We start from the raw sequence: 22,467 nt of genomic DNA, 5'->3' as shown, positions 1-22,467 counted from the left end.
GGCAAGCCGATAGCAGGAACGAGAGCAAGCTTAGAAGAGGAAAGCAGGCCCACTGGGGAGGTTAGAAGCAGGCGTCGAGCGCTTACCAATTCGCCGCCACCAGACGCGTCGATCAATCGGGACGCGTTCTGATCACTGCACACCATGGCCACCCTCTCCGATGAGACTCTGCGAAAGGTCCTCTCCTCATCCAATTACCCACCGCAAGCTGTATTCTTACAAACCACTCAATACAGATTCTAGTTCAAATTCAGCAGACGGCCGTACAGTCCCAAAGGGCGCTCAATCTTTCCAAGCAGCAGATCGCGGCCAAAGAACGCGAGCGGCGCATCTTGCAACTGACAATTGAGGAGATTACCTCCCTCAAGGAAGATGTCAACCTATACAAGGGTGTAGGAAAGATGTTGGTAATTCTTATTCAGACTTTATCTTGTGACTGATCCAGGGTCAGGTTCATGATGGTTCCACGTCCTACCATGGAGAAAGAGCTGAAAGGGGAGGAGAAGGACCTCACCGATGACATCAACAATCTGGCCAAGAAGGTAAATATCCGGTCTTTCTGTACGAGCCTATGGCCCCTCATCGCGACCAACAGTCAAAATATTTGGAGAAACAATTCAACGACGCGCAAGGGCAGCTCCGCGATATCGTACGTTGTGTCCGCCAACCGTGATTGAATATTACACTGACTGTTCACACGTCAGTTCCATAATTCATCCTCTCAACAGTAGTATACCGACAGCTTCGTCGTCCTCTTTTCATTGGCTGTAGCACATAGCGCATCTCCTCTACCGTACGTCTGGATATTCCAATATGTACAATTTGAAACTCGAAGCCTTGTGGCACTGCATCGACACATCTCATCAGCGTGGTGGTATAGGTACGTGTCTGCATACCACCTGCGTACTGCCCCACACGTATGTTACGACTTACGGTCTGCTCTGAAGCAATGCCCTCCACCAACCGTATGGGACCAGACGCATTCCTTACCTGCCATCGTTATATGTCGTGGCACGCTGTCAGCCCGTTCTAATGAGGATACTAATATATTATGTTTGACTATCTAAATGCAGTCTACCAAGACGGGGATGTTGAACAGCATATCGACATAGTGGAGTAAACATGAGAGATCCAGTACAGCCGTGGACGTTGTCGTGATCATGAAGTACCGTAATAGCATGGACCGAATCGGGTTAAAATGATCTCTATAGATTATAAGCAATACGTGCAACATATCATACTGACCAGAAGGCAAAACCGATTGCAGACGATAACAGATGGCAGCAGTTCTACCGCTTTGCGTAGCGGAGGAACCGAGAGGCAGCTAAAGTAAGATCCATGTTAGCAACGAGACTTCGCGAAGCCAAAAACATAAGTTACTCACCGATTGTGCAAATGACGTTGAATACTGAACCAGAGGTTAGCTCAACTGTGATATCAGAACGAATTTTGGCTTACTGAAGAATGAGAACAAGATGAATGCATCCCGCCACCTGTTGTCGTACCGGATGTTGAGAGGCTCAAAGAATTGGTCACCAACCTGAAGATATATACCGGTCAACGTTTTGCGCGGTTGAATTACCAGCGAACGACTCACCGCATATTGGCAGTACTGACATGCCTCCGTGGCATTGGGGTTATTCAAGTAGCCGCCGAATCCTGCTACGAATTCTCCCGCCCACTGCTGGCATGTCTGTCCTGACGGCGGGTTGAACAGATTGAACTCGCTCGCAGCACATTCGATTTTCAAGCCGCTATGGGAATGTTTCTTCAGTACTCTGAGGCAATTGCATGTGCCACGAAGGGACACTCACTGCAACTCAGTGGCTAGCATCGTGCTGAGGGTACGCGTGTATGGGTCGAGCTGGTACAACCACGACCGCCAGAACTTCTCCATGGTCGGGTACGGGAGGGTGACACCACAGAACGTGCTGAGCACGAGACCCATGAAGGGGTTGAAGAGCGGCGCAATCTAAGACGATCACCAGACGTTAGTAGCTAATCGTCTTCTATGCAAGACGGTACTATACCTGCATGCTCGGAGAAAGGGCACCGATCAACTGGCCGAAACCGACACCGAACAGCTCCATGAAAAGGACAATGAGCAACTGGAAGAATGTTCCAGCAACGCCTGCGGAGCCCTTGCCGAAGCCCATAGGGTAGACCTGACGTACATCATCAACAACTGAGCTCCCTGCATCGAAGCATTTTCACTTACCATGAGTACCCAATACAGAATGGCGCATAGGATGGAATACGGTGTCTCTCCGACAAGCTGACCAATTGCGAATACATATGGTGAGTAGATCCGACTCGATGCCTCTGCATCATTGTTGTGAATATGCAGTTAGTCCTAGAACATTGCACTATAGGCTCACCTCGAACGAAGATACCTGAGGAGAACACATATCAGCATTTGTAGTAACATCGGGACGACGTTAGAACGTACGTCTGTTGATGATCCACATCGGTTCCAGCTGACCCATGACGATAGCAGGCAGAATGGTGACCCAGAAACTATGGCATATACTCAAAATCACGCCATAGAAAGAGATGAAAGGAGACGTACATTCCGAAGACACGGTACTGGAGATCGCGCATCGAGTTACCAAGTTGGAGGAAGGGCAAAGACACGAATAGCGAGATGAAGCCGTGAACGAAGAGCCGGCTGAAGACGTAATCGGGCGACCGCCATAACATAGTGCTGTTCCGTTCTACGACGACCCTCAGCTGATAGAAGAAGGGTGTGGCATCTAGGCGACATGGTCAGGTTGCGGGTAAACTTGAAGATAGGTGAGCGGCTTACATGCGGCAGGCTTGTCGTTCTCAGACAGAGGCTTCGCCACACACTCGCTCTTAATACGGGCGATCTCTGCCCTCATCTCAGAGTACTCCTTCGAATCCAACCAGACATCCTTCCAGTCCCTGTCACCGATGCGAGGCGCCAAGCCTGCACCTATAGCATCAAGCATGAACTAAAGATTTTAGTAGATCAGTCGCACAAGCAAAATGCAGAGCAGAGCGTAGAACCTACCTCGGCCGGGTTGACGTTGGAAGGGCAGACCGCGCCATGACGAGCAAAGTAATCACGGAGAATGGACGAATCAGGACCGATATCACCAAAGTACACCGTCTCACCACCCCTTTCGAGTAGGAGCAGCTTGTCGAACGTCTGGATCAGCATGGACGACGGCTGGTGAATAGTGCATAGGATCGCCTGGCCGCTGTCCGCAAGCTTTCTCAAGAAGCGCACGAGGTTCCATGCGCTCTGCCCGTCTAACCCCGATGTAGGCTCATCCAAAAAGAGCAGCGAAGGACGACTAGCAAGCTCCACACCGATGGTCAATCGCTTGCGTGCTTCCACGCCAAGGCTGGAAACGATGGCGTCCGCAAGATCCTGCAGCTCCAGTACCTCAATCATCTCTTCCACATATGCGTTCTTCTCTTCCTTGGGTACGTCGTATGGCTGGCGGAGGTAGGCGGAGAAGCGCATTGCCTCCCGCACGGTAGCTGTGCCCTCATGCACGTCCATTTGCTCAGCTGTCAATGAGGATGAGCTTGACGTATCCAGACGTTTGCTGCAGGATTAACATACCATATGCAGTCTTACGGGCGAAATCACTACGCAACGGCCGACCGTCAAGGAGCAAGTCACCACTAACGACACCGATATTTTTACGTTGAGCGAGTACATCCAAACACGTCGTTTTACCTTATTTGAGCAAGTCAATGATCTGAACTGCCAACAATCACTGGCGGACATACCTGCGCCAGACGATCCCATAAGAGCGGTCAATGTTCCCGGTTTGCAGTAGCCATGGACATCATGCAAGAGGCGGCGCATACCGCCGGCCACTGGAACATGGTAGTTGATCGTCTCCCATGTAAAGGGCTTAGCGTCGAACTCGAGTTCGCTTTTACTGGACCGGTAGATCAGTCATCAACGGCCACGACATGGTCGCGATATCGTACCTCTCCTTACTGACTCCTGCCTCAACATCCTCGGTTCCCCTATTGGCCTCACGATGCGCCTTGCGCTCCTTGAGAACAGCATTGAGTGCCTTCAGGTTATCGTCCTCAGGCGCGTAGACAGTCGCCCCCGAGCTTCCGAAATATTGCTACAACCTCCTATCAGCCAATAGTGCGCCACTCGGGGGACCGAGTGGGGACTTACGGGATAGTACTCCACGAGTAGGACCTGCGTGAGCTGGAACAAGAAGAAGAAACCTAGTAGCACGAGGAAATTACGGCGCCAGAGGTCGTCAGTGTCGATACCATATCCCGAGTCGATGTATGCGCGCCCGGCGACGGAGTTTTGTCCCGCGGAGGCACCGTACAGCGTACATATTTGATTGGGACCGACCCCATCACTGTGCATACGGTTAGGTACAGAAACGGAGCAGAGAGATATTGTGACTCACGGATACTTGTTGACACCGGGAGGGTTACGAGGCACAATGTAGCTCCCGTCACATGCAAGCTAAAGAAGAGTGTGAGCGGTACATAAACGCCATAAGACTGTCGAGCGTACAGAAATGCGGCCGAACTCGTTCTCCGTGATACCGGACCATGCTGGGCGGGTTCATTAACATCTGCAAGCTCTTGGCTCATTCCTCCTATTGCTTACCATAGGCAAGAGGGTTGATGTAGTACTAGAGTCGATGTAAATGACCCAGTGATAAAGATGCAGACAGTTGACTCACAATCCAGAACAACCATCGCTTCATCTGGAAAACGGGAATCATGTAACCGACATACAGAATCATGTTCGGCAGGAAGAATGTCGCTAGCCGGAACGCGGCATCGAAGTTCGAGCACATGAATCCAAACGATCGGAAGAACCCCTGCATCGTGAGGAACGCGAGGTAGACCTGCAGGCAGACAGATTACAACATTGAGCTTGCTGGATGACTAATTGGGACCACTCACGAATAGATGAAAAGTCCAGAATCCACCGCCATTACGTGCAAGGCCGGACATGAAGTAAATGATGATGTTGTAAATGAAGACCTTCACCGCAGAGAACGGAATGTCGGCTAGCGTATTGGCGATTGCAATGGCTGACGGACGGTACAGGCTATAGCCTGTCTGTTTCTTGATGATGGGCCGGCCAAGCATTTGTGTAGGCATCTGTGCGGCAATCATCAGTTTTCCGTCAAGGAGCGGCTATGGCAATACAGACTTCTCCGAACGTGTCCAAACAAGCCGTGAGCAATCCAGCAAAAATCACCGAGCCTCGAGTGAATGAACCTGCAGCATCTGGCTTCAAGTTGAAGAAAGCTGCGCCGATGATGAGAGCCAATATCTGCAGAGAAATTTTGATCACGTCAGCAGCCGACTTAGGAGTCTGTAGAAGATGGACACACGGTATAAAGCGAGTAACTTGTGATCAACTGGAACCGGTCCTGCAGGCGCATCTGGAACTGCCGAATCGCCAGCGCGCGGACCTGGTTCATGAAACCCTGCGTGTACGGGCTCTTCTTCGACACGCCGCGTTTTTTGTCCGCGGCAACCGCGGCGCGGAACGCATCCTGGTCCGCCTTATCGTGCTCCATCAGAACCTTGTACTCACTCAGGTCTCGCGACGTCTCGCGTGCTAATTCTGAGCCCTGGAATGCTGCCTCGAGTTCCTCCGGCGTGGTGGGTACGTCTGCCTCTGAGCGCCCATCAGCGAACTGTCGCTCGTTCGGATCCGTGCAACCCGTGAGGTAGTCCGGTGTGCTCTGGCGGGGCAGCGGGCGGTAACCGAGACCTTCAAAGTACGCACGCGCGCATGAAGGCGGGCCGTAGTACACCTGCCGACCCTTGTCAAGCACGAGCACCTTGTCGAAAAGCTCATAGATCGACTCTCCCGCCTGGTACCTGCGTGAGACGCGTGAGTGAGCGTGTACATAAAGGTACGAGGAAAGAGCGAAGCTAGTCTTGAGAATACATACAGGGTTACAAAGACGGTCTGGCCGAGCACGTCTGTCATGACGCGGAGCGACTTGACAAAGTCGAGCGCAGTACTAGCATCAAGACCACGCGTAGAATTATCATAGCACAGGACATGCGCGCGCGTGGCCATCATCTCCGCTAACGACACACGCTTGCGCTCGCCGCCGGATACGCCGCGGACAAACTCATCGCCGACATAGGTGTTCGCAGTGTGGGGGATGTTGAGCATCTTGAGTAGCATGTTCTTAACAGCCTCATTGAACTCCTTGCGCGAGAGGCCGGGTAAGCGGCCGTTCGGACCAGGCGTCTTCAGCGATAGTGCAAAGTCTAAGGTCTGCGAGACGGTCAGTGTGGCGATGTGGATATCATCTATGTAAAGCGTGAGCTGGGTCAGTCGCGTAAATTATAGGTGGAAGTTAGTATACCTTCTTGATTATAGACGACTTCACCCTTGTAGTGCTTAGCCATTTCCTTGGCATCGATGCCCGCATAGCGGATGTCACCAGAAACGTTGGCGTACTCGCGTCGCTCGTTGGCAAGATTTTTAAGAAATGTCGTGCATCCCGCTCCCGGGCAACCCAGAACAAGACACATCTGGCCAGGTTTGAGTAGACCTGATTGTCTTAACAGATGATGCTCAGTTAGAAACGTAGTACTTGACACAGTAGTCAAACTGCCTACTCATGAAGGATGGTGGTGGTCTGTACGGGTGCCCGCTTAGACGGTATAACTTTGGCGATATATGGCCAGACGATTTGGAAGGGGGTCAGCCAGAAGTTCAAGGCGTCCTCTGGTGTCGTATTTTAATGTGATATCCTTAAAGGCTTCCAAATGCACTCACGCCCAAATGTCCTGACGTATACCTGTCCGTGAAATTATATGGTAAGAATAAGTAAACGCAGCGGGTCGACGATTGCCCTACCTTATGACCGGTGGCGCCGGCTACCTGTACGTTCAAATTCTCCCAAGTGACACCTACATGCTTGTGCTTGATACCAGCAGCTTGCGTAGCGTCATTAGAAGAGCTGAGGTACTCGCGCAGATCGAATGTCTCTTCGTATTCGTCGCTGTGAGCCTTTTCGAGATCTTGCACATGAGCGGTCCCTCCCTTTTCGTTTTCTGAGGACTGCTTGCCGCTAGCACGGGAACGCCTTGTGAGTTGACGAGACAATTCAGTAAATACGGCCTCTGCTTCTATAACGTCGACAGGACGCTGAATGTCACCCGCAAGGGTGCGCTCGTCTCCCGGAGTGTCCGACATAGAGGGCGCAATACCGTGTGGAGGAGGGGGGGACGTGCGAGCCGTAGTGAGGCGGCGGGGCAAACCTGCATCGCGCAATGTGGGGGTTATATACTAATCGGAGATGTGCCGACCCGCCGGAAAAGCGTGGAAGGCGTTGATTATGCATCCTTTCACCTCAGACCCATAACCTAACCATCAATAGACGCCCGCTCTCCATTGGCGCGATCGCGATCAATCACCGCTCGCTCCGTTTACCCATCATCGGTCTTTTCCTTCCTTGAGATCCCATCACAATTTCGATAATATTCTCGGTGTATCTCCTCAATAATCACCAAGGCGATATCTGCAGTCTCGTATCATGGGAGCAACGGCTCTGTAGTGGCGTCGGAGCGACCATGTTTCATGCATTGAGAGTCACTGCTGTGTTGCGGGAGCGACCATGCCCATTCATTGAGAGTCATAGTACTGCCGTACCACGGCAGCGACGGCTCGGACATTGGGCGATCTCGGCCAATGACTCAGTGGGGTATGAACATCTGATAGTTCGCAAGCTTAAGTGGGTCCCAGAGTAATATAATCTGGCTGACCCCACATACGGTCAAGTCGTTCTGCGTTCGTGAGTCTAGAGGGGTCCGGATAGATCAGTGTGGATCTGTCTCCCAGATCCACAAGGCTGGGCTTTTCCCAACACGGCTAAGGATGCCACGTGGATGAACCCCGGACAGGAGACCCCGGGACTGGCAACGCGAGTCGACCACTGTCGACCAGCGCGTAGTTTGTCGAGCTCGCCGTCTCAGCCATGCATCTCCATCCCAGCCTCGCTCTCTTCATCTTCATCCGTCTCGCTGCAGCTCATGGCGATCATGGGGCCGGGCCTGCACCAGGAGAGACGGTCCAACAGTACGCGCAGAGACACGTACGTTTCCCAGCCGAGTTCTCTTACACCGTTATGTGCTGAACGGTTCACATTCTCCGGGACATGATAGATGGCGTCGGAACACCACATGTGAGTGTGTAGGACATGGAACATGAATCATTTCTCAATGTAAGGTATAGCGACTCGTTCGACCCGCCCAGTTTCTTCCAGCTCCACGATCTGAATAGGTAGGTGCAAATCATAATGCTTTCGCGCGGTATTTCAATCCTTGCGTCAGAGACGGCATCTGGGACCGCGAAGAAATCGAAGCGATATATGGCGTGCATCACATTTATTCACAAAAGAAATCCAAGGTGCGCCTCGATTGTGTCGTATTTTATCTACGCTACTGACCACGACATTCGAGTACAGGATGACATCGAGCACCAGAAGAAGGCAGACCATATCGTCAACACCGTCCTTGGGACTATTGACAAGGACAAGGACGGGAAGATCACACAGGACGAATTCGTGAGCGTTGGCCTTGATGGGCTCCCGAATTTTGACAACCTCGGCGCGGAGGGACACCACTATGACGTCGAGAGCGGTCAGTCTTGCTTGCCTATACCATTCTCCGTACCAGACTGACTTACTCGGGGTCTCTTTCGCAGAATTCTTCCTGCACCACGAAGGTCAGCGATGCCTATCATACACCCTAGTCCTGATCCCTAACTCCTGATTACCATCAGAGGAATTCCACGCCACGCCCGAAACCCAAACCGATGAGTCATACACACATCCTGAGGACCTCGAGCACTTCGCAGCGCACGAGTCCATCGAGCGCGAAGAGGCCGCGCGTGAGGCACGCTTCCAGGGCATATCGGTCGAGGAGGCGCTCGAGCAGCACGAGCAGCACGACGAGCCGCAAGCACAGGTACCAGTGCAAGTCCCTGTGGGACAGCAGGAGGGCGAGGTGCAGCCAGACGCGCCGTCTGCGAACCTGCCCAAATACACGCGCAGCAAGCCCGATAGCGATGACCCCGCGGTACGGTATCAGAGCGCGAAGGCGGGAGGACAGTGGGGCGAGGGTGACGCGGGCTACAAGCCGCCCAAATCTCCGTCCGATCGGTTGAAGTGCGTGTTCTTTCCGGTCGATGTATGCGTGTTGTTGATCAGCGCCGTATACTGCAGGAAGAACGTTCCGTACAAGGTAATGTAGCCGCTTTCTCCTTCAATCCACCGGTACGAACGCTGACACGCAGGATCGCCTTCAGTACAAGTTCCGCCGAACCTGGGGCGACTTCTGAACCCGCGTCTCGCTTTTGCGTGCTGACACCCGTTTCGCGTATTGATTATTGGTTTCATCGGATATTTATGTGCGCCTTAAGGCGCAGGACTGGGGACATAATCTCGCGAGAATTTACTCGCAGCCATATCTATCTTCCGGCGTGAGACCCGCGGTGTCTTGCTAGCAATGGAAGGGGAACTCGTGTCAAGATTGACCGTGTATGTCACAGAAGCGTGCTGAGGGTGACCGTGCAGCGTAAGCTTTGGTTACGGCCCGCTTTGCTAACCACGCTTGTGTCAATATCCCGCTCATGAGGTTAGCAGTTACACGCATTTTCACTCATACAATCAATCGAAGCATCAGTTTCTGCGGTCGATAATCAACTTTCGGAGGCGCTCTGTGTCATGCGTAGTGCATGGGGTTACGTGCCAGTGTTAGTTGCAAATTGCCTTCAGGACCCCCGTGTACTGCCAAAACAAATGGTATATATCGAGAACGCTCGCTGGTGCCTACAAACAAGAACGGCAATATAAGACGATATGGTACAGGCAGCAGATGGACCTGCTATCGTCCGTCGAACATATCCTCCAACAGACCCTGCTCTACAGCTTCCCAGTCAATGAGGCCCCCGCTGCTGTAGACGCTCTCGTACGAAGCGATGCTTGCACTTGAAAAGAACGGTACGAGATCACGGATGCTATCGATCTGCCTGAGGCTCCTGAGCATTGGCCGTCGCATCGGTCTGTTGTCTGTCATCGGCGTTGGCATGGTAACATGCAACGGCTGCGCCGCACCCTGACATACAACGGTCAACTTGACATCAAAAACTAGGCGAATAGGACATACATCTCCGAGAGGCAGACTACCTGTCACCTCCGCTAAGCGATCTAGCATGGCGTCTGGGAGCCAGTCATCCGGTCGGTATATTGCATCCGCAGTATCGGTGATGAAGATCCATTGATGTCTGCGCGGCATGTTAGGTGGTATCTGCAAGCGAACAAGCCACAACACGCACATCTGGAACTCTTCTGTCTGTAGGACAAGCAGAAGATCGAGCAATTTACAAGTTGCCAGTACCAGGTTGAGTTCTTCGGCTCCGTCGGATGGCAGGCTCGTTAAGACTTGGTCAAAGAGGCGGTACTGATCATCACGTTCAATCGCCTAAGAAAATTGAAGTAAGGCGGTCGGACGTACCAATTCAGTCAGGATCACAGGCCAGAAGCTTGACAGATTATGGGGTGATAGCCGACACAAGAGGACGCGCACGCAAAGGTAAACCTCGCTTTGCACGACTGGTGATGATACATTCCTCAGAGTGTCCACAAGCTTTTCTTGGATCGCCGGAAGCTGTGTCAAGAAATGATTCTTCTCGCTTGATAACAGGACGTAGGACAGTCGCCGCATGTTGAGGGACCTTAAAAGCATCTCGTACTCTCGATTGGTGAAGATGTTCGCCGATGGCGCAGTGGTGATTTTGCCTAGCTTTGGAGTCAAGGCAGGTGCATTGTAGTTTTCCAGGCCACTTACCTAGCAGCTCTGACAAGGAAGTCTTGTCTACGTCAAAGAGAGCCTTGACCATCCCCTTCCATTTTCCGCCTGCGTCCGGGGTCGAATTGAAACATCGATTATCGTTGAACGCTTCGGAAACCGGGCTTCGCCATGCCTTTATTGCGGCACCAATTCGGGTCATCTCTTGCAGTATTGACAAAACGCTCTCATCCACATCCAGCGGTCTATCACTTTCTAATCAGAATTTGAATCTGAGACCGAACAGAGTATACACACCTCGTCTTGCCCTTCAGCGCCGGGTTGACAACGTTGTAGACGACACTGTTACACGCGGATACGATCTTATCTCCCTCTACGAGGAACTTACGCATGTTCGGCAACATACTGGAGGCGATGTACAGGTTGACCTGAAGATTATAAGAGCTCTGTGCAGTGGTCGGAGACACCGAGTTACCTGTTCGATCAAGTCAATGCCGTAGGCAGGCTTGCTTGACTCAGACAATGACGTCGAACTCGCATTCATCTTCTCGTCCAATTTGGTGTCCGACACAGCTACTCCAGTGTTCAGTCTCGCAGACCATGACTATATCCGTTCTTACATACCTCGCAGTAAAGGGGACTCTCGCCCACTGGTAGACAACGCCTCCTTCTGCGGACGGCGAATCCATGATCCCGAATCGTATGGTCGATTGGCAAGAACCGTCAGATCCAGCAGCTTGCTGTATGTATCCTTGACTCGGAATGAGAACAGAGCGTGGTACCTGAAAGACAATCTTCCTACCTGCAATTCTTTGCGCATTCTCCTATCCTCCAACGCAGTTGTTTGACATATCTTGTCTGCAATGACCGTAAAGCATCTAGAACGACAAGATGATGAGCTCAAGATAGATGACTCCTTGAAGAGTCTCGAGGCCTACTTCACAGTAGCAAATGCCTGCACTCTGAACTCGCGCATGGATGAAGTTACATCCTTGGCCATCAGAATGAAGCGCCCCCATACTTGCAGAGCCAATGGTCCCTCCAATTGCCGGAAATACCGTTCTAGGAACTCGAACAGCTTCGCATCGATCCTGGCAAGAGCAAGAACACCATTCATGAGCATCGTACCTGTTGCCTTCATGCAACAGGAATATATGGACTTACAACTGTGGAATTGCGGGCGATCTCCTTGGTCGGTCGGACAAACCAGGCAGTCGACTACATATACTTTCGCAAAGCATATGGACGACTGTCTGAGCATTAGAGGCCAATATATCGACAATTTCGAATGCAACTGCTCCATCCTGATATACCTCTTCATCAACGTTGAAGCAAAATAAGAATAAACAACTTACGGGCTGATCTCGTTGCCAGCAATCCACCACAGATTCCAAGACTTCAGTAGAATGAGCGCGGAACAAATGTTCCAGAACCTTCCGACACCTCATCCTCGTCTTCGAATAGGCGGAGAAGGTCCACAATGCTTCATTGGCATCGCTCAACAGATCCCACAGACCGTATAAAACGCGAACGGTTTCATACATTGTGCGGTTGTCGGACGATCGAACCTATGAAAGTCAACGTCAAGTATATGAAGAGCGGTTCTCAGACATACTGGGGATTGTCCATCTGGAACAGTGGTCGTGTCCGAGCTGAACACATTTGACACGTAACCTAACAAACCGCTCGATTCTTGATTTGGTTTCTCCGGCAACTGGTCGTCCTCCACTTGATCTATATCATCCGCCTTGGACAGACTCAGTAATACCAACCTCTCTACTGCAGCAAGCAGCATAATGAAGTCTGCGTCTGTAGTGATCGACGTGATGTCTCCACTGTTGCGAGATATAATGGACGCTTGGCGAACATCCGACAAGGAGGTCCTCAGTTGGCGACAGAGACCATCACTGAGCGGTACAACCACAGGCTGTAGACTCTCATGATATTGAGGGATAGTCATGAGAACGAAATCAAGCCAGTGCTGCAATATCGGATGATTCGTTGGTCGGGAGATACCGTCAAGGAGTGTCTGGATTAGTAGAGGGTGAACAACGTATGATTCGGCCCTGGGTGTTCTGGTTTCCTCCAACATGCTGGCGCTATCGAAAGTCCGGTTGAGCTGCACGCCTTTACCTTTGGTAGATTGAGCATCCGCGCCAGGATTCGACGCCGAGATGACTGAATGAAGGAGATGTAGCAGCTTGTTTTGCAAGTCCAACCGCCCCTTATGGACGAAGAGATAGAGCTTCCTAATCACGATCGACTCGATGGTCTGCAGAGCAGGAAAGTCTACTTCCCCACGTGCGACGAGAGCTTGCAACAAATCAATGCAAATCGCGTGGGTCCTCAGGTTGAAAGGGCTCATACTCTCTGCGAGAGTGTTATTGGGTTCCGACTGCAAAAAGCTAGAAGAATATTCATCGTACATTTGAAGAAACAAACAGGAATCGCACTCACCGAAGCAACATCTGCAATAAGACATCCATGTAGCTTGTATCAGGAAGAGCAGCGCTGGCTATTCAGGATTAGTACGGCTTCATTGGACGCGTAGCTGAACGACAGACCGGATCTCAGCCGCTGTAACATATGTCCATACGGCGACCGGTTCAATGCATTTGTTCGCGTGACTTTGCTAAATCCTTGGCCGCCGAATTTGATCACATACAGAAGCGTCTCGAGTTGATGATTGATCAAGTGTTGATCAAATGGGCGATTATATGAGAAGCCTTGCAACTGTTTGCCATTGACCTCAGTGGTGGAGATGGAGATGCGTATTGTAGGGTCGTATAGGTCGAAAAGAATAGGGTCAAGCACACTGAAGCGGTCAAGAAGCTCTGTGAGAAGACAGGTATAGCCCATGCGGAGAAAGATGTACCGCAAATATGACTTCAAACTGCACCGCATCCACGTTTCCCCAACACGTCGTAGGATAGGATCGTCACTTCGTAATGTATCCAAGATGATCATCATAGGAATTTTAAGTCTTGCGCCTGGTAGCATATCGTCATCTGTAATCCACTTGTGAGTGACGCGAACGTGGCAACGCAAACTGCAATACTAACCGGTCAATCTCCACAGTACGCCGAACACCTCGCACGACTCTTCTACAGCACGAGAATCTTGCGATGACATAGTCTCCGCAATGACGGCTTCAACGTGACGGCGGCGACTGATTTCGTCGAGCGACCAAATGAGGTCCACAGCACGAACGTGGTACGCGACCCATGGCGAATGCAGATACTTCAGAAGCTGCAACAAAGTGCGTCAGGTTCGGCGTCTGTTTCCGAACGCAACCACTGACTGTTTTAACCATGATGGCCATGGTTGAACGATCGTCAATGGAGACATTCGTTCTCAACGCATTAGCTCGATGAAGTGTGATGACTGCTGTAATCACACTGTCGACTAAGGAGAACGTTGCAATCTAAGCGTGAAGCAAAACCATCATTCTCAACCTCAGGTACACCAGCATGTCGAATATGCTTACCTTCAGATCCATGCACTCGAGCAGTGTAGACAGCCATTCTTCTGGGACCCACGTGGGCTCGTAAGACGCATCCTGAAGGTCATAACTACGAGATACCAAACCATCCAGTAATCTGAGAGATTCGACCAACACCTCACGGTAAGGTTCTGGTGCAGTAGCCCGAGATAACAGTTTCGCAGAATGTATGCTGATGTTTATGAAATCTTCAAAGATCGTAATGAAGGGGCAAGAGGCATACAGTCTGGCATTTGAAGTCAGGCCGGTCTTCATCCCGTACAGCGAGCAAGCGAAGGATAGTGGAGAGTCATGAGTAAGAGTAGCTTCGACCTCATTGGATAAGCGGGGACGACTCTTGAGGGACACCGTTACTGGAATCCTCGTTAAGATCTCTCGGAGCAGAAGTAGTACATCCGATGTGGACGCTGGCGAAATGGGCGAGTCATCGTCTTGTAGTCGTATCTGAAACAGCTATTATATGGGGTTCGGCATGAGAGCGGAGAGAATCCTACCGACAACAATTCTGCTATCGCAGCAAAGACGGCGGGCAGATGAATGCCCTCGATCTCCTCATCTTGTCCATGGAACGTCGTCAGAAGATATCTAACCATACGACATCCCTTGAAAAACATCAGCCATTGTGAGCACACATGAGCATATCAACATGTACCTCCAGATTACTTCTGTTTGCAACGACGTCTGCGTGTATAGCAGCGAAGAGCTGCTTCCAAAGCAGGTGGGGCTCTACAGCTTCGTACAATGTGCTGGCCGTCATGCTTAGCTGCGAGACAACCAAGAGGATGAGACCCTCAACCAGCCAATATTTCAACGAGGAAACGCCTACATCATCAGCGACGTCTGGCCCTGATCCAAGAGCTTTCTGGATGGCTTTGAATGCATCGAAGACAAGAGCCTCTGTGAGAGGGGATCCAATCTCCCATTTGTCCAGTAAAGATATAAAAATTTTGAATGGGCGTGAAGGTGAATAGTCGATCGAAGGATTGAACATCTCGTCCTACGGCAAATTATGTTCAAATTATAATTGTAGTCAGAAAGACCGGGGTTACCCTCAGAGTTGACGATAGAAGCTCAAGGGCGTTCTCCTTGAGGTACCGAATCTGATTTTGGCTATGTTCATCGGGTCCCAGTAACCACGAGTAAAGCCTGCGATTTAAAGAAAGGTCACGGCGGAGGACCACACTGGTTGCAGCTCGCATCAGGATCGCCCGGTCCTCTGACTGCGCCCGCTTCATGGCCACGCTGTCAATACGTAAAGACTGGAGTAGGAGGTCCAGGGATCCTCTCCGAACAAGGAGATCATCATCCTCTAAAGCCGCCGCAAACGCGCGAACCATAAGACCGACGTCACCACCCACGACAAAGGGTATGTCTGTCGCACGCCTGCATGAGTCAAATATTTGACTGACTGAGATAATAATGAGCACATACCTTCGTCGGCCTTCAAAACAGGGAGCCGACGCGAAAGGTAGCTCAAAGATGTCCCTCGAGCAGACGGAGTCGTGAGCATGACAAGCCAGATGTTTTGGAAGAAGAATGACTGTGAGACCGTCCCAGAGACACGGTCTAGGAGGCTTAGTACTTTGTCAAAGTACTCCCCTGTTTCCTCTTCCAGGCCTGGGAGTAGAGCGAGAATGAAAGACTTCATAACAGGTCGCAATCCGCCTTGCATAGGAAGATAATAGGTATCGAACAGATTAAGTAATGTCGGCTGGAAACGCATTGATTCAGACCGTGATTGCTTGCAGGTACGAGCGACTTACCTTCACCGATGTAGCAGCATACTCGAAAAACGGGAACAGGCCTGAGGACCATAGAGCAAGGTCTCGCTCAAGCCCTTCTGTCTGGACACGTCGTGATAAGTCATGATTTCAGAGTGCAAAACATAGGGGATATTGCATACACCGAGCACGGCGAAGATATGTGAATACACGTCCAATGCGCGTTGATGTACTCCAGTGGGCAATGCTGGATTTAGACATTGTGCAAGCCGTTTTGCAACGATGACCTTACGCGGGATGTCCTTGAATTGCTGGTAGGCTTCCAATGTCTTAGAGGAGCGTGAGACAGCGATCACCCAGAGATGACCATAGACTAGAGCAAATACCTTCAGAAGCTGCTTTAGAAAAGAAATGAAGTCTGCCCATTCGTGTACGCTATCGAAGGTATTCAAGCACTTCTCCACTTGTTGCGCATACTTCTTGTATTTCGGATCAGACGCGTAAACCGGTGGAGTCCCGACTGGGGTTACGTTGATGAACATGAATGCGGCGAGCATATGTAAGGGCCGGTGCACGCACCACGTTCATGTCCTCTCAGTGACGACCATGATGGACCTTTCCTCAGAGACTCCGGGCTGGCCAAGTTCGAGGAGGCGTTGACGGACATGAATCAGCCTCTCAAAAGAAACTGAGAAATGTCGCAGCCAGTACAGTTCGCTCCTATGAGTTATAGATACCAGGAAGAGGCGTTGAGTGGAGAGAACACAATTTAGAGAGAAACAAGGGTAGACCTCGAGCACTGCAAGTAAGTACTACGCGTTAGACTGCTACGGCGCACGTGGATCTCGATCGTGTCTCGGAGATCTCAACCGTAGATGTAGATGTACCGCAACGGTCATTTCATGTTTCGTCGTGCAACTGCGTGCCCATGATGTCGACATATTCCTAATGTGTGCAGTGATTAATTGTTACATACATTGTGGACAGTAAAGACGATAACTACAACAAGAAAGCGTATGCGTAAGCGATAGAGAAAACAACGCATCTAGGAAATAGCTAAGAAGCTGGAAGGGGGTCGGCTGAGATGTCTGCAGGTTGTCTTGCTGCTGCACTGCCGCGCTTCTTCGGTCGGTGGGCAGAGGCGCTCTCGGGCATCATGGAATCCGAACGTGACGGGACGTTTGAAGCTGCTGCTTCCGCCTTGCTGGCTCTACTCTTGGCACCTTTGCCAGAAGCAGTAGCGGGCATGGTTGTAGGCGCAGATATGGCTGCAAGTTTAGGGGGTAAAGTAATGCCAGCGGCAGCCAACGCGGCGGCCGATGCAGCGGCCGATGCCGCCTCGCGTTCAGCAGCAGCTTGGGCGAAAGCCTGCGATGCGGCAGCTTGGGCTGAAGCAAATTCGGACTCCTTCTCGCCGACCCACGTTCGCGTGAACCAGCGACCGCCGGCAATGCCCCGTACTTCGCGATTGACTTGTCGCCAGCGTCTTACAGGTTTGCCGCTTTTGTCGAGAGACGTCGACGATGCGAAGCCAGTACCAATCTTGGCAGGTGGTTGTACAGGAAATGGTTTCGAAGGGAGAGGGTAAATGGGCAGCGGAACGCCTTCTAGCGTACCGTCTTCAATATTCAATGTTGACATTGTAGGCTGACCAAGGATCTCAAGTTCTGGAGTGCGTTCGTCATAAGGCATCAGCAGAGGTGACGAGGTCGCTGTAGGAGGGTAGCCTATCGTAGCTATCAGAATACACACCGCAAACCATTGAAACATGAATGCCCACCTTCTGGCAAGCCCATGACGCTCTCAATCTCGTCTCTGGGTACAGGTGCCACTGTTTTAGCTACTCTATATGAGAAGTTGAGCAACCCTGAAACATGGAGTATGGACTGCACACTGACTTTGAGGGCCGCTTCCTGATAGCCCGTTGTCCACCACCTCTGGATCCAGGGCCACCTCTCCCTCTTCTCGTGGGTTGAGGAGCCATGGTAGATGCACCGCCCGGAAGCATTGTGACATCCATAATGTCCGAATGCAAGCCCGACATGGTCGGGGGGACATTGTGCTCTGGCAGGGCAACCTCAAAAGATGCAAAGTCATAGTTTCGTGAGGGCGCACCCGCTCGAGTAGCTTTTCGTCTTCCGCCCCTGCCCCTGCCTCGTCGAGCTGGTGAGCCTCTCATACTCATACTAGGGATTAGCTGAGGCACAATAGGTGCACGGCGAGGTGGTTTCAGGTCGTCATCGTCATCGTCAATGAGCTGGTCCTCTTCATCCTCCTCTTCATCCTCCTCGTCGCTCCCTGCAGCGACTTGTTGCTGGGGACCACTCCCCGACGAACCAGACCGCTTCCCGTCATTGACCAACAGCTTGACCCTGAACTTCGAGGTACGCGCTGGCTGCGGCTCTGGTGTGTCCTCCTCACGGAGAGTAGATATTTGCGGTGCATCCATATCGACGTCCCTATCTTCTGGCATGTTGTAGAAGTGTGCGTTGCTGCGAGCTAAAGGTTCGTTGTGGTCGCCAGGTATTGGATTGTATGTAACCCAAGGAGAGACCCGAAACGTATCTTGAGCGTCGCTCGCACTTGTCATTCTCGCGCCCTGTGCACCGCTCATGTGGTCGTGGTGTAGTGATAGACAAGGGAAGCTAGGCGCGAATACGATGATATGAGCTGTGCGGGGAGGCTTGGGTATATGAGTTGGTATAACACGGAACTCGAGGTGGTGGCATGGACGCCCGATGTTGTCGTTACTCTACATATTTCTTCCGAGGTCCTCACTACACACACGTAGCAGAAAAATTAATCCACCTCTTTCTCCAATGGGAATCCAGTTCGCAATCTAGCAACAAGGATACCAAATCCGAGATCCCTGTATAGGCTCCGAAGGGACCAATTGGCCTAGCACTACTTACCCAGCAAAAACTGACCACAAATCAAATGCGATCCCCTCTGTTATATCTGGCGAAAGTAGGTGACAAACCAAGAATAATAGTCCCAGCCTTCTATTCGAGCTGCACAGTGCATTTGAACGCGAAGCCAAGCTCAAAGGCTGCACGTGGCGATCTCGATTATGTCAGCACCTCCCTGAACTTCCCGCACGGTTACAGCGAACGCTAAAACGCAACTCACGGCGGTCTTGTCCTGGTACGTCCTGCAGCACATGTATGTTAGCTATCACCGAGTTAATTTTGTGTTTCAACAGGTCTAAACCGTCCTTTCGCTACAGTACGGTTGTCCGGAATAGGCGGACGAACCCATGGCTTCCTCGACAGTGAACGTACGTTCTCGTCTGGCAATGCTTCTGTGCGTATTTGTTGACGGGAGATATTGTCCTAGGTTGTCCGGTATACAGCTCTGCTGACCGGTGTCTTCTATGGCATTGCGCACCGCCGGACATTACAAAAGGCACACGACGAGGAAAAGCTGCATCATACCATCCATGAGCGGGAGCACTTGATCGCACAAGCGAAGGAGGCATGGAAGAAGAGGCAAGAGAGTTCGAAGGATGGTGGTGAGTACTCTATCTCGGGGTTATGTCTCTCAATGTGCTCGCGCCATGTACATGAGTGTTCACGACCCTTCTTATCCAGTTGTCACGGACCCGGAGGATCCTAGATTCGACCTAGAAAAGCTTTTTGCAAAGTGGGAAAGCGAGTCGTAATGCTTAGAATTCTCTGATCTCCGTCCGTTCCTTGCCACTGAGAGGGCACGTCCGCGTGCCTCCGAACACTTGCGTGGTTCTCGCTCTGCGATTGCTCCGCCTCTCCTGCCTTTTCCTGTGCTATGCTAGATAAGAGCAATCATACACCTCAACTATTGTACTTGTGTACACAATGCGTGTCCTTAGAGCGAGTGTACCAAAGCTACCCGCGGTGAACTCAGCTGAGTCCGAGAGCCTGTGTGACGGAAAGTGCGTGACGGAAACAGTATGCGCGTTCGGTCACGAGCATAGCGCGTCGCGCCGAGTCCGAGCTTCCACTAACCCGGCTTCCTCACGCCCAAGCTTCTCCTCATCATTAGTCGCCCGCCACAACTATTTACTACGCGTCTTTCCTCCTCAACAACTAGACATTCCCACCACCACCCGAATATCAGCTGCAATGAAGCCTTCGGTGCAGGAGGAGGTAGAAGATGACCTCGCTGCGGAGGAGGAGAACAAGCTGATAAATGAGGTATTCTTACCCTTGGCTCTATCTTCCGAAGCTAAGCAGTGTCTGCTCGTGTGGCACTTTCAGGAATACAAGACCTGGTGCGTGCTCCGAACGTAGATGAAGGGTCAGACCCAACAAGTTGAACGACGTCCCGGATGCAGGAAGAAGAACGCGCCTTATTTATACGACGTCGTCATCACGCATGCCCTCGATTGGCCTAGCCTAACATGCCAGTGGTTCCCCGACAAAGAATCGTACGTCTCGTTATCTCTTCGTGGTCTGGGCAGCGCCCCTCTCATGGGGTTTATGATAGGCCACCCGGCAAGCCCTATACGACCCACCGACTGTTGTTGGGAACCCACACTTCCGGCCAAGCCCAGGATTATCTGCAGATAGCCACTGTCCAGCTTCCAAAACGAGACGATAGCGCCTCTGCGGACAGACTTGACCGCGCCGATTATGACGACGAGCGGGGCGAGCTGGGCGGCCATTCCATCCCGCCCCAGCCCCGCATCCAAATCATTCAGAGGATCAACCATACCGGGGAAGTCAACAGAGCGCGCTATATGCCCCAGAACCCTGATCTCATTGCGACCAAAGCCGTTTCCGGCGAGGTGTTCGTATTTGACCGAACAAAACATTCTAGCGAGCCCGAGCGTGGTGGCGCCTGCAAGCCAGACATCCGACTAGTGGGGCAAAACAAAGAAGGGTGGGTCATACGCAGCGTGTACGCACTTACATTTCGAGGGCTAATGTGAAGCAGCTTTGGGCTGGCATGGAGCTCTGTGAAGGCCGGCCATATTCTTGGTGCCTCAGAGGATACAACTGTGTGCCACTGGTGAGGTGTCCTATCGGTGAACTGAGTCTATATTGATGTGCGGGCAGGGACATCAACTCCTACACGAAAGCGAAGAACACCATTGAGCCCACAACAGTGTTCAGAGGGCACACTTCGGTCGTTGGAGTGTGTATTATGATATTCCTGAGTATGCACGCTGAAGATGACATCGTTGGCTGCAGGATGTTGACTGGAACTCAAAACATGAAAACATTCTGGCCAGTGTCGGAGATGATAAGATGCTCATGGTGTTCGTCCCGTTCTAGCACACATATGATGCCACTTACGCATACGACGCAGTTGGGACACACGAGCATCGTCTGAGCCAGTAAATAAGATCCAGGCCCACGACCGAGAGATCTTGGCAGTAGCATACAGCCCTGCTGTGGATCATCTTCTCCTCACTGGTAGTGCTGATTCGGTACGCCCATCGCTTCGTGGTTGCTCGGTACAGCTCATGACCTCTCTTTTAGACAGTCGTACTGCACGATATGCGGGCTCCGTCCAAGAGATTGCATACGTTTGAGTCCCACACAGACGAAGTCCTTCACGTTGCATGGTCGCCTCATAATGCTACTATATTCGCATCTGCATCCAGTGACAGGAGGGTAAACGTGTGGGACTTGTCGCAAATCGGCGTAGAACAGACACCTGACGAACAGGAAGATGGTCCACCGGAGCTGCTCTTCGTCCACGGAGGTAAGCCGCTTATAGATATTTCTGAGAGCGATCTGCTGACGTGTATCCAGGCCACACATCACGCCCTACCGACTTCTGCTGGGCTCCCGGTGAGGCGGAGAGTTGGACGGCCACCAGCGCGTCAGAGGACAACATTATCATGGTTTGGCAACCGACTATGCATGTATGGGCAGGAGACACGGTCAAAATCGACGAGCGGGAGCTCGAGGAGCCAATGGAGGGAATAGAAAGTACTGCCGATGCCGAGGACGATGCTGGCCCCTCTGGTGAGGGCGGCAGCGACATTTCCAAGAGGGTTGACGGTGAAAGCTAGGGTACTGACAGACATTATCAGTGGCGCGCGTGCATGCATGTCTATCAGCATTTCAGACGGGGAGCAATGTAATAGGAAACCGAGATCTGTTGTACAACTCTCACAGTGCAGATGTCCCAGCATGGGGAATAATCGAACTCGAAGGCACTCGTCATACGCATCATGAGTACAACAACCTAAAGAAATATGAGCCGAAGGAGCTCCAGGATAACTGAGCACAATGTGAAGTAAGGTAAGCGCATTGCAGAGACGTTCGTGGTAGTACACACCTCCTCCTATCACAACAAACAAAATCACACCCAGAGCCCACAAACTCAGCGGGCTTCTCTTAGCGAGTAGCTCTTGGCGAGATGGCTTTGTAGGCTTCTTCCCGGCGCGAGCCTTTTCAGCGAACTGGGCATTCCGATGACGCAGCTCGAATTCGGTAGGCT

General features: G+C 51.6%; 8 protein-coding genes across 8 annotated transcripts; 4 read left to right on the top strand and 4 right to left on the bottom strand.

Annotated features, from left to right (window-relative positions):
• Window positions 1–144: 144 nt before the first annotated feature.
• POSPLADRAFT_1051145 (hypothetical protein) lies at window positions 145–731 on the top strand (the record flags this gene model as incomplete). The annotated part of the gene is made up of 5 exons (XM_024480126.1): window positions 145–210; window positions 258–403; window positions 452–542; window positions 596–649; window positions 705–731. The coding sequence occupies 5 exons, from the start codon at window positions 145–147 to the stop codon at window positions 729–731; spliced, it is 384 nt and encodes a 127-aa protein (XP_024343781.1).
• Window positions 732–1,053: 322 nt separating this feature from the next.
• On the bottom strand, window positions 1,054–7,198 carry POSPLADRAFT_1072131 (hypothetical protein; the record flags this gene model as incomplete). The annotated part of the gene is made up of 28 exons (XM_024482488.1): window positions 1,054–1,324; window positions 1,385–1,408; window positions 1,459–1,540; window positions 1,598–1,754; window positions 1,815–1,972; window positions 2,031–2,165; window positions 2,219–2,322; window positions 2,379–2,393; window positions 2,450–2,517; window positions 2,570–2,753; window positions 2,807–2,975; window positions 3,035–3,540; window positions 3,596–3,712; window positions 3,766–3,920; window positions 3,973–4,118; window positions 4,175–4,370; window positions 4,422–4,480; window positions 4,532–4,572; window positions 4,628–4,652; window positions 4,704–4,871; window positions 4,930–5,130; window positions 5,183–5,305; window positions 5,367–5,862; window positions 5,937–6,306; window positions 6,363–6,559; window positions 6,619–6,727; window positions 6,779–6,800; window positions 6,860–7,198. The coding sequence occupies 28 exons, from the start codon at window positions 7,196–7,198 to the stop codon at window positions 1,290–1,292; spliced, it is 4,401 nt and encodes a 1,466-aa protein (XP_024343780.1). The 3' UTR covers window positions 1,054–1,289.
• An 801-nt stretch (window positions 7,199–7,999) lies between these two features.
• Window positions 8,000–9,705, top strand: POSPLADRAFT_1037816 (hypothetical protein). The gene is made up of 9 exons (XM_024477275.1): window positions 8,000–8,096; window positions 8,167–8,186; window positions 8,237–8,284; window positions 8,335–8,410; window positions 8,469–8,643; window positions 8,708–8,728; window positions 8,786–9,170; window positions 9,228–9,246; window positions 9,311–9,705. Exons 2-9 carry the CDS (start codon window positions 8,167–8,169, stop codon window positions 9,341–9,343), a joined length of 777 nt encoding a protein of 258 aa, XP_024343779.1. The 5' UTR covers window positions 8,000–8,096; the 3' UTR covers window positions 9,344–9,705.
• Window positions 9,706–9,888: 183 nt separating this feature from the next.
• POSPLADRAFT_1175718 (hypothetical protein) lies at window positions 9,889–16,577 on the bottom strand (the record flags this gene model as incomplete). The annotated part of the gene is made up of 27 exons (XM_024488375.1): window positions 9,889–10,137; window positions 10,171–10,288; window positions 10,340–10,464; window positions 10,519–10,802; window positions 10,852–11,057; window positions 11,110–11,256; window positions 11,328–11,385; window positions 11,437–11,563; window positions 11,615–11,690; window positions 11,751–11,903; window positions 11,977–12,109; window positions 12,161–12,380; window positions 12,428–13,217; window positions 13,270–13,327; window positions 13,377–13,627; window positions 13,688–13,820; window positions 13,875–14,061; window positions 14,114–14,236; window positions 14,300–14,758; window positions 14,809–14,916; window positions 14,967–15,077; window positions 15,141–15,311; window positions 15,364–15,686; window positions 15,746–16,025; window positions 16,078–16,158; window positions 16,218–16,364; window positions 16,422–16,577. 27 exons carry the CDS (start codon window positions 16,575–16,577, stop codon window positions 9,889–9,891), a joined length of 5,274 nt encoding a protein of 1,757 aa, XP_024343778.1.
• Window positions 16,578–17,091: 514 nt separating this feature from the next.
• POSPLADRAFT_1051141 (hypothetical protein) lies at window positions 17,092–18,508 on the bottom strand (the record flags this gene model as incomplete). Its single annotated transcript, XM_024480125.1, has 3 exons — window positions 17,092–17,762; window positions 17,816–17,880; window positions 17,934–18,508. The coding sequence occupies 3 exons, from the start codon at window positions 18,506–18,508 to the stop codon at window positions 17,092–17,094; spliced, it is 1,311 nt and encodes a 436-aa protein (XP_024343777.1).
• A 734-nt stretch (window positions 18,509–19,242) lies between these two features.
• On the top strand, window positions 19,243–19,864 carry POSPLADRAFT_1037812 (hypothetical protein). Its single transcript, XM_024477274.1, has 3 exons — window positions 19,243–19,312; window positions 19,372–19,546; window positions 19,626–19,864. The coding sequence occupies exons 1-3, from the start codon at window positions 19,292–19,294 to the stop codon at window positions 19,694–19,696; spliced, it is 267 nt and encodes an 88-aa protein (XP_024343776.1). The 5' UTR covers window positions 19,243–19,291; the 3' UTR covers window positions 19,697–19,864.
• Window positions 19,865–20,135: 271 nt separating this feature from the next.
• Window positions 20,136–22,137, top strand: POSPLADRAFT_1063874 (hypothetical protein; the record flags this gene model as incomplete). Its single annotated transcript, XM_024481734.1, has 9 exons — window positions 20,136–20,207; window positions 20,352–20,440; window positions 20,500–20,846; window positions 20,978–21,029; window positions 21,072–21,150; window positions 21,207–21,274; window positions 21,325–21,445; window positions 21,498–21,723; window positions 21,774–22,137. The coding sequence occupies 9 exons, from the start codon at window positions 20,136–20,138 to the stop codon at window positions 22,034–22,036; spliced, it is 1,317 nt and encodes a 438-aa protein (XP_024343775.1). The 3' UTR covers window positions 22,037–22,137.
• A 169-nt stretch (window positions 22,138–22,306) lies between these two features.
• On the bottom strand, window positions 22,307–22,465 carry POSPLADRAFT_1078344 (hypothetical protein; the record flags this gene model as incomplete). Its single annotated transcript, XM_024482964.1, has 1 exon — window positions 22,307–22,465. A coding segment is annotated over one exon (159 nt), but the record flags the coding sequence as incomplete, so codon positions are not given.
• Window positions 22,466–22,467: the final 2 nt, after the last annotated feature.

Source organism: Postia placenta (assembly GCF_002117355.1).
Source record: "Postia placenta MAD-698-R-SB12 unplaced genomic scaffold POSPLAscaffold_1, whole genome shotgun sequence".
In the NCBI taxonomy this organism is placed as follows: Eukaryota; Fungi; Basidiomycota; class Agaricomycetes; order Polyporales; family Adustoporiaceae; genus Rhodonia; species Rhodonia placenta.
The sequence above is the reverse complement of the archived record's forward strand: the minus strand, read 5'-3'. Positions and strand labels throughout refer to the sequence as shown.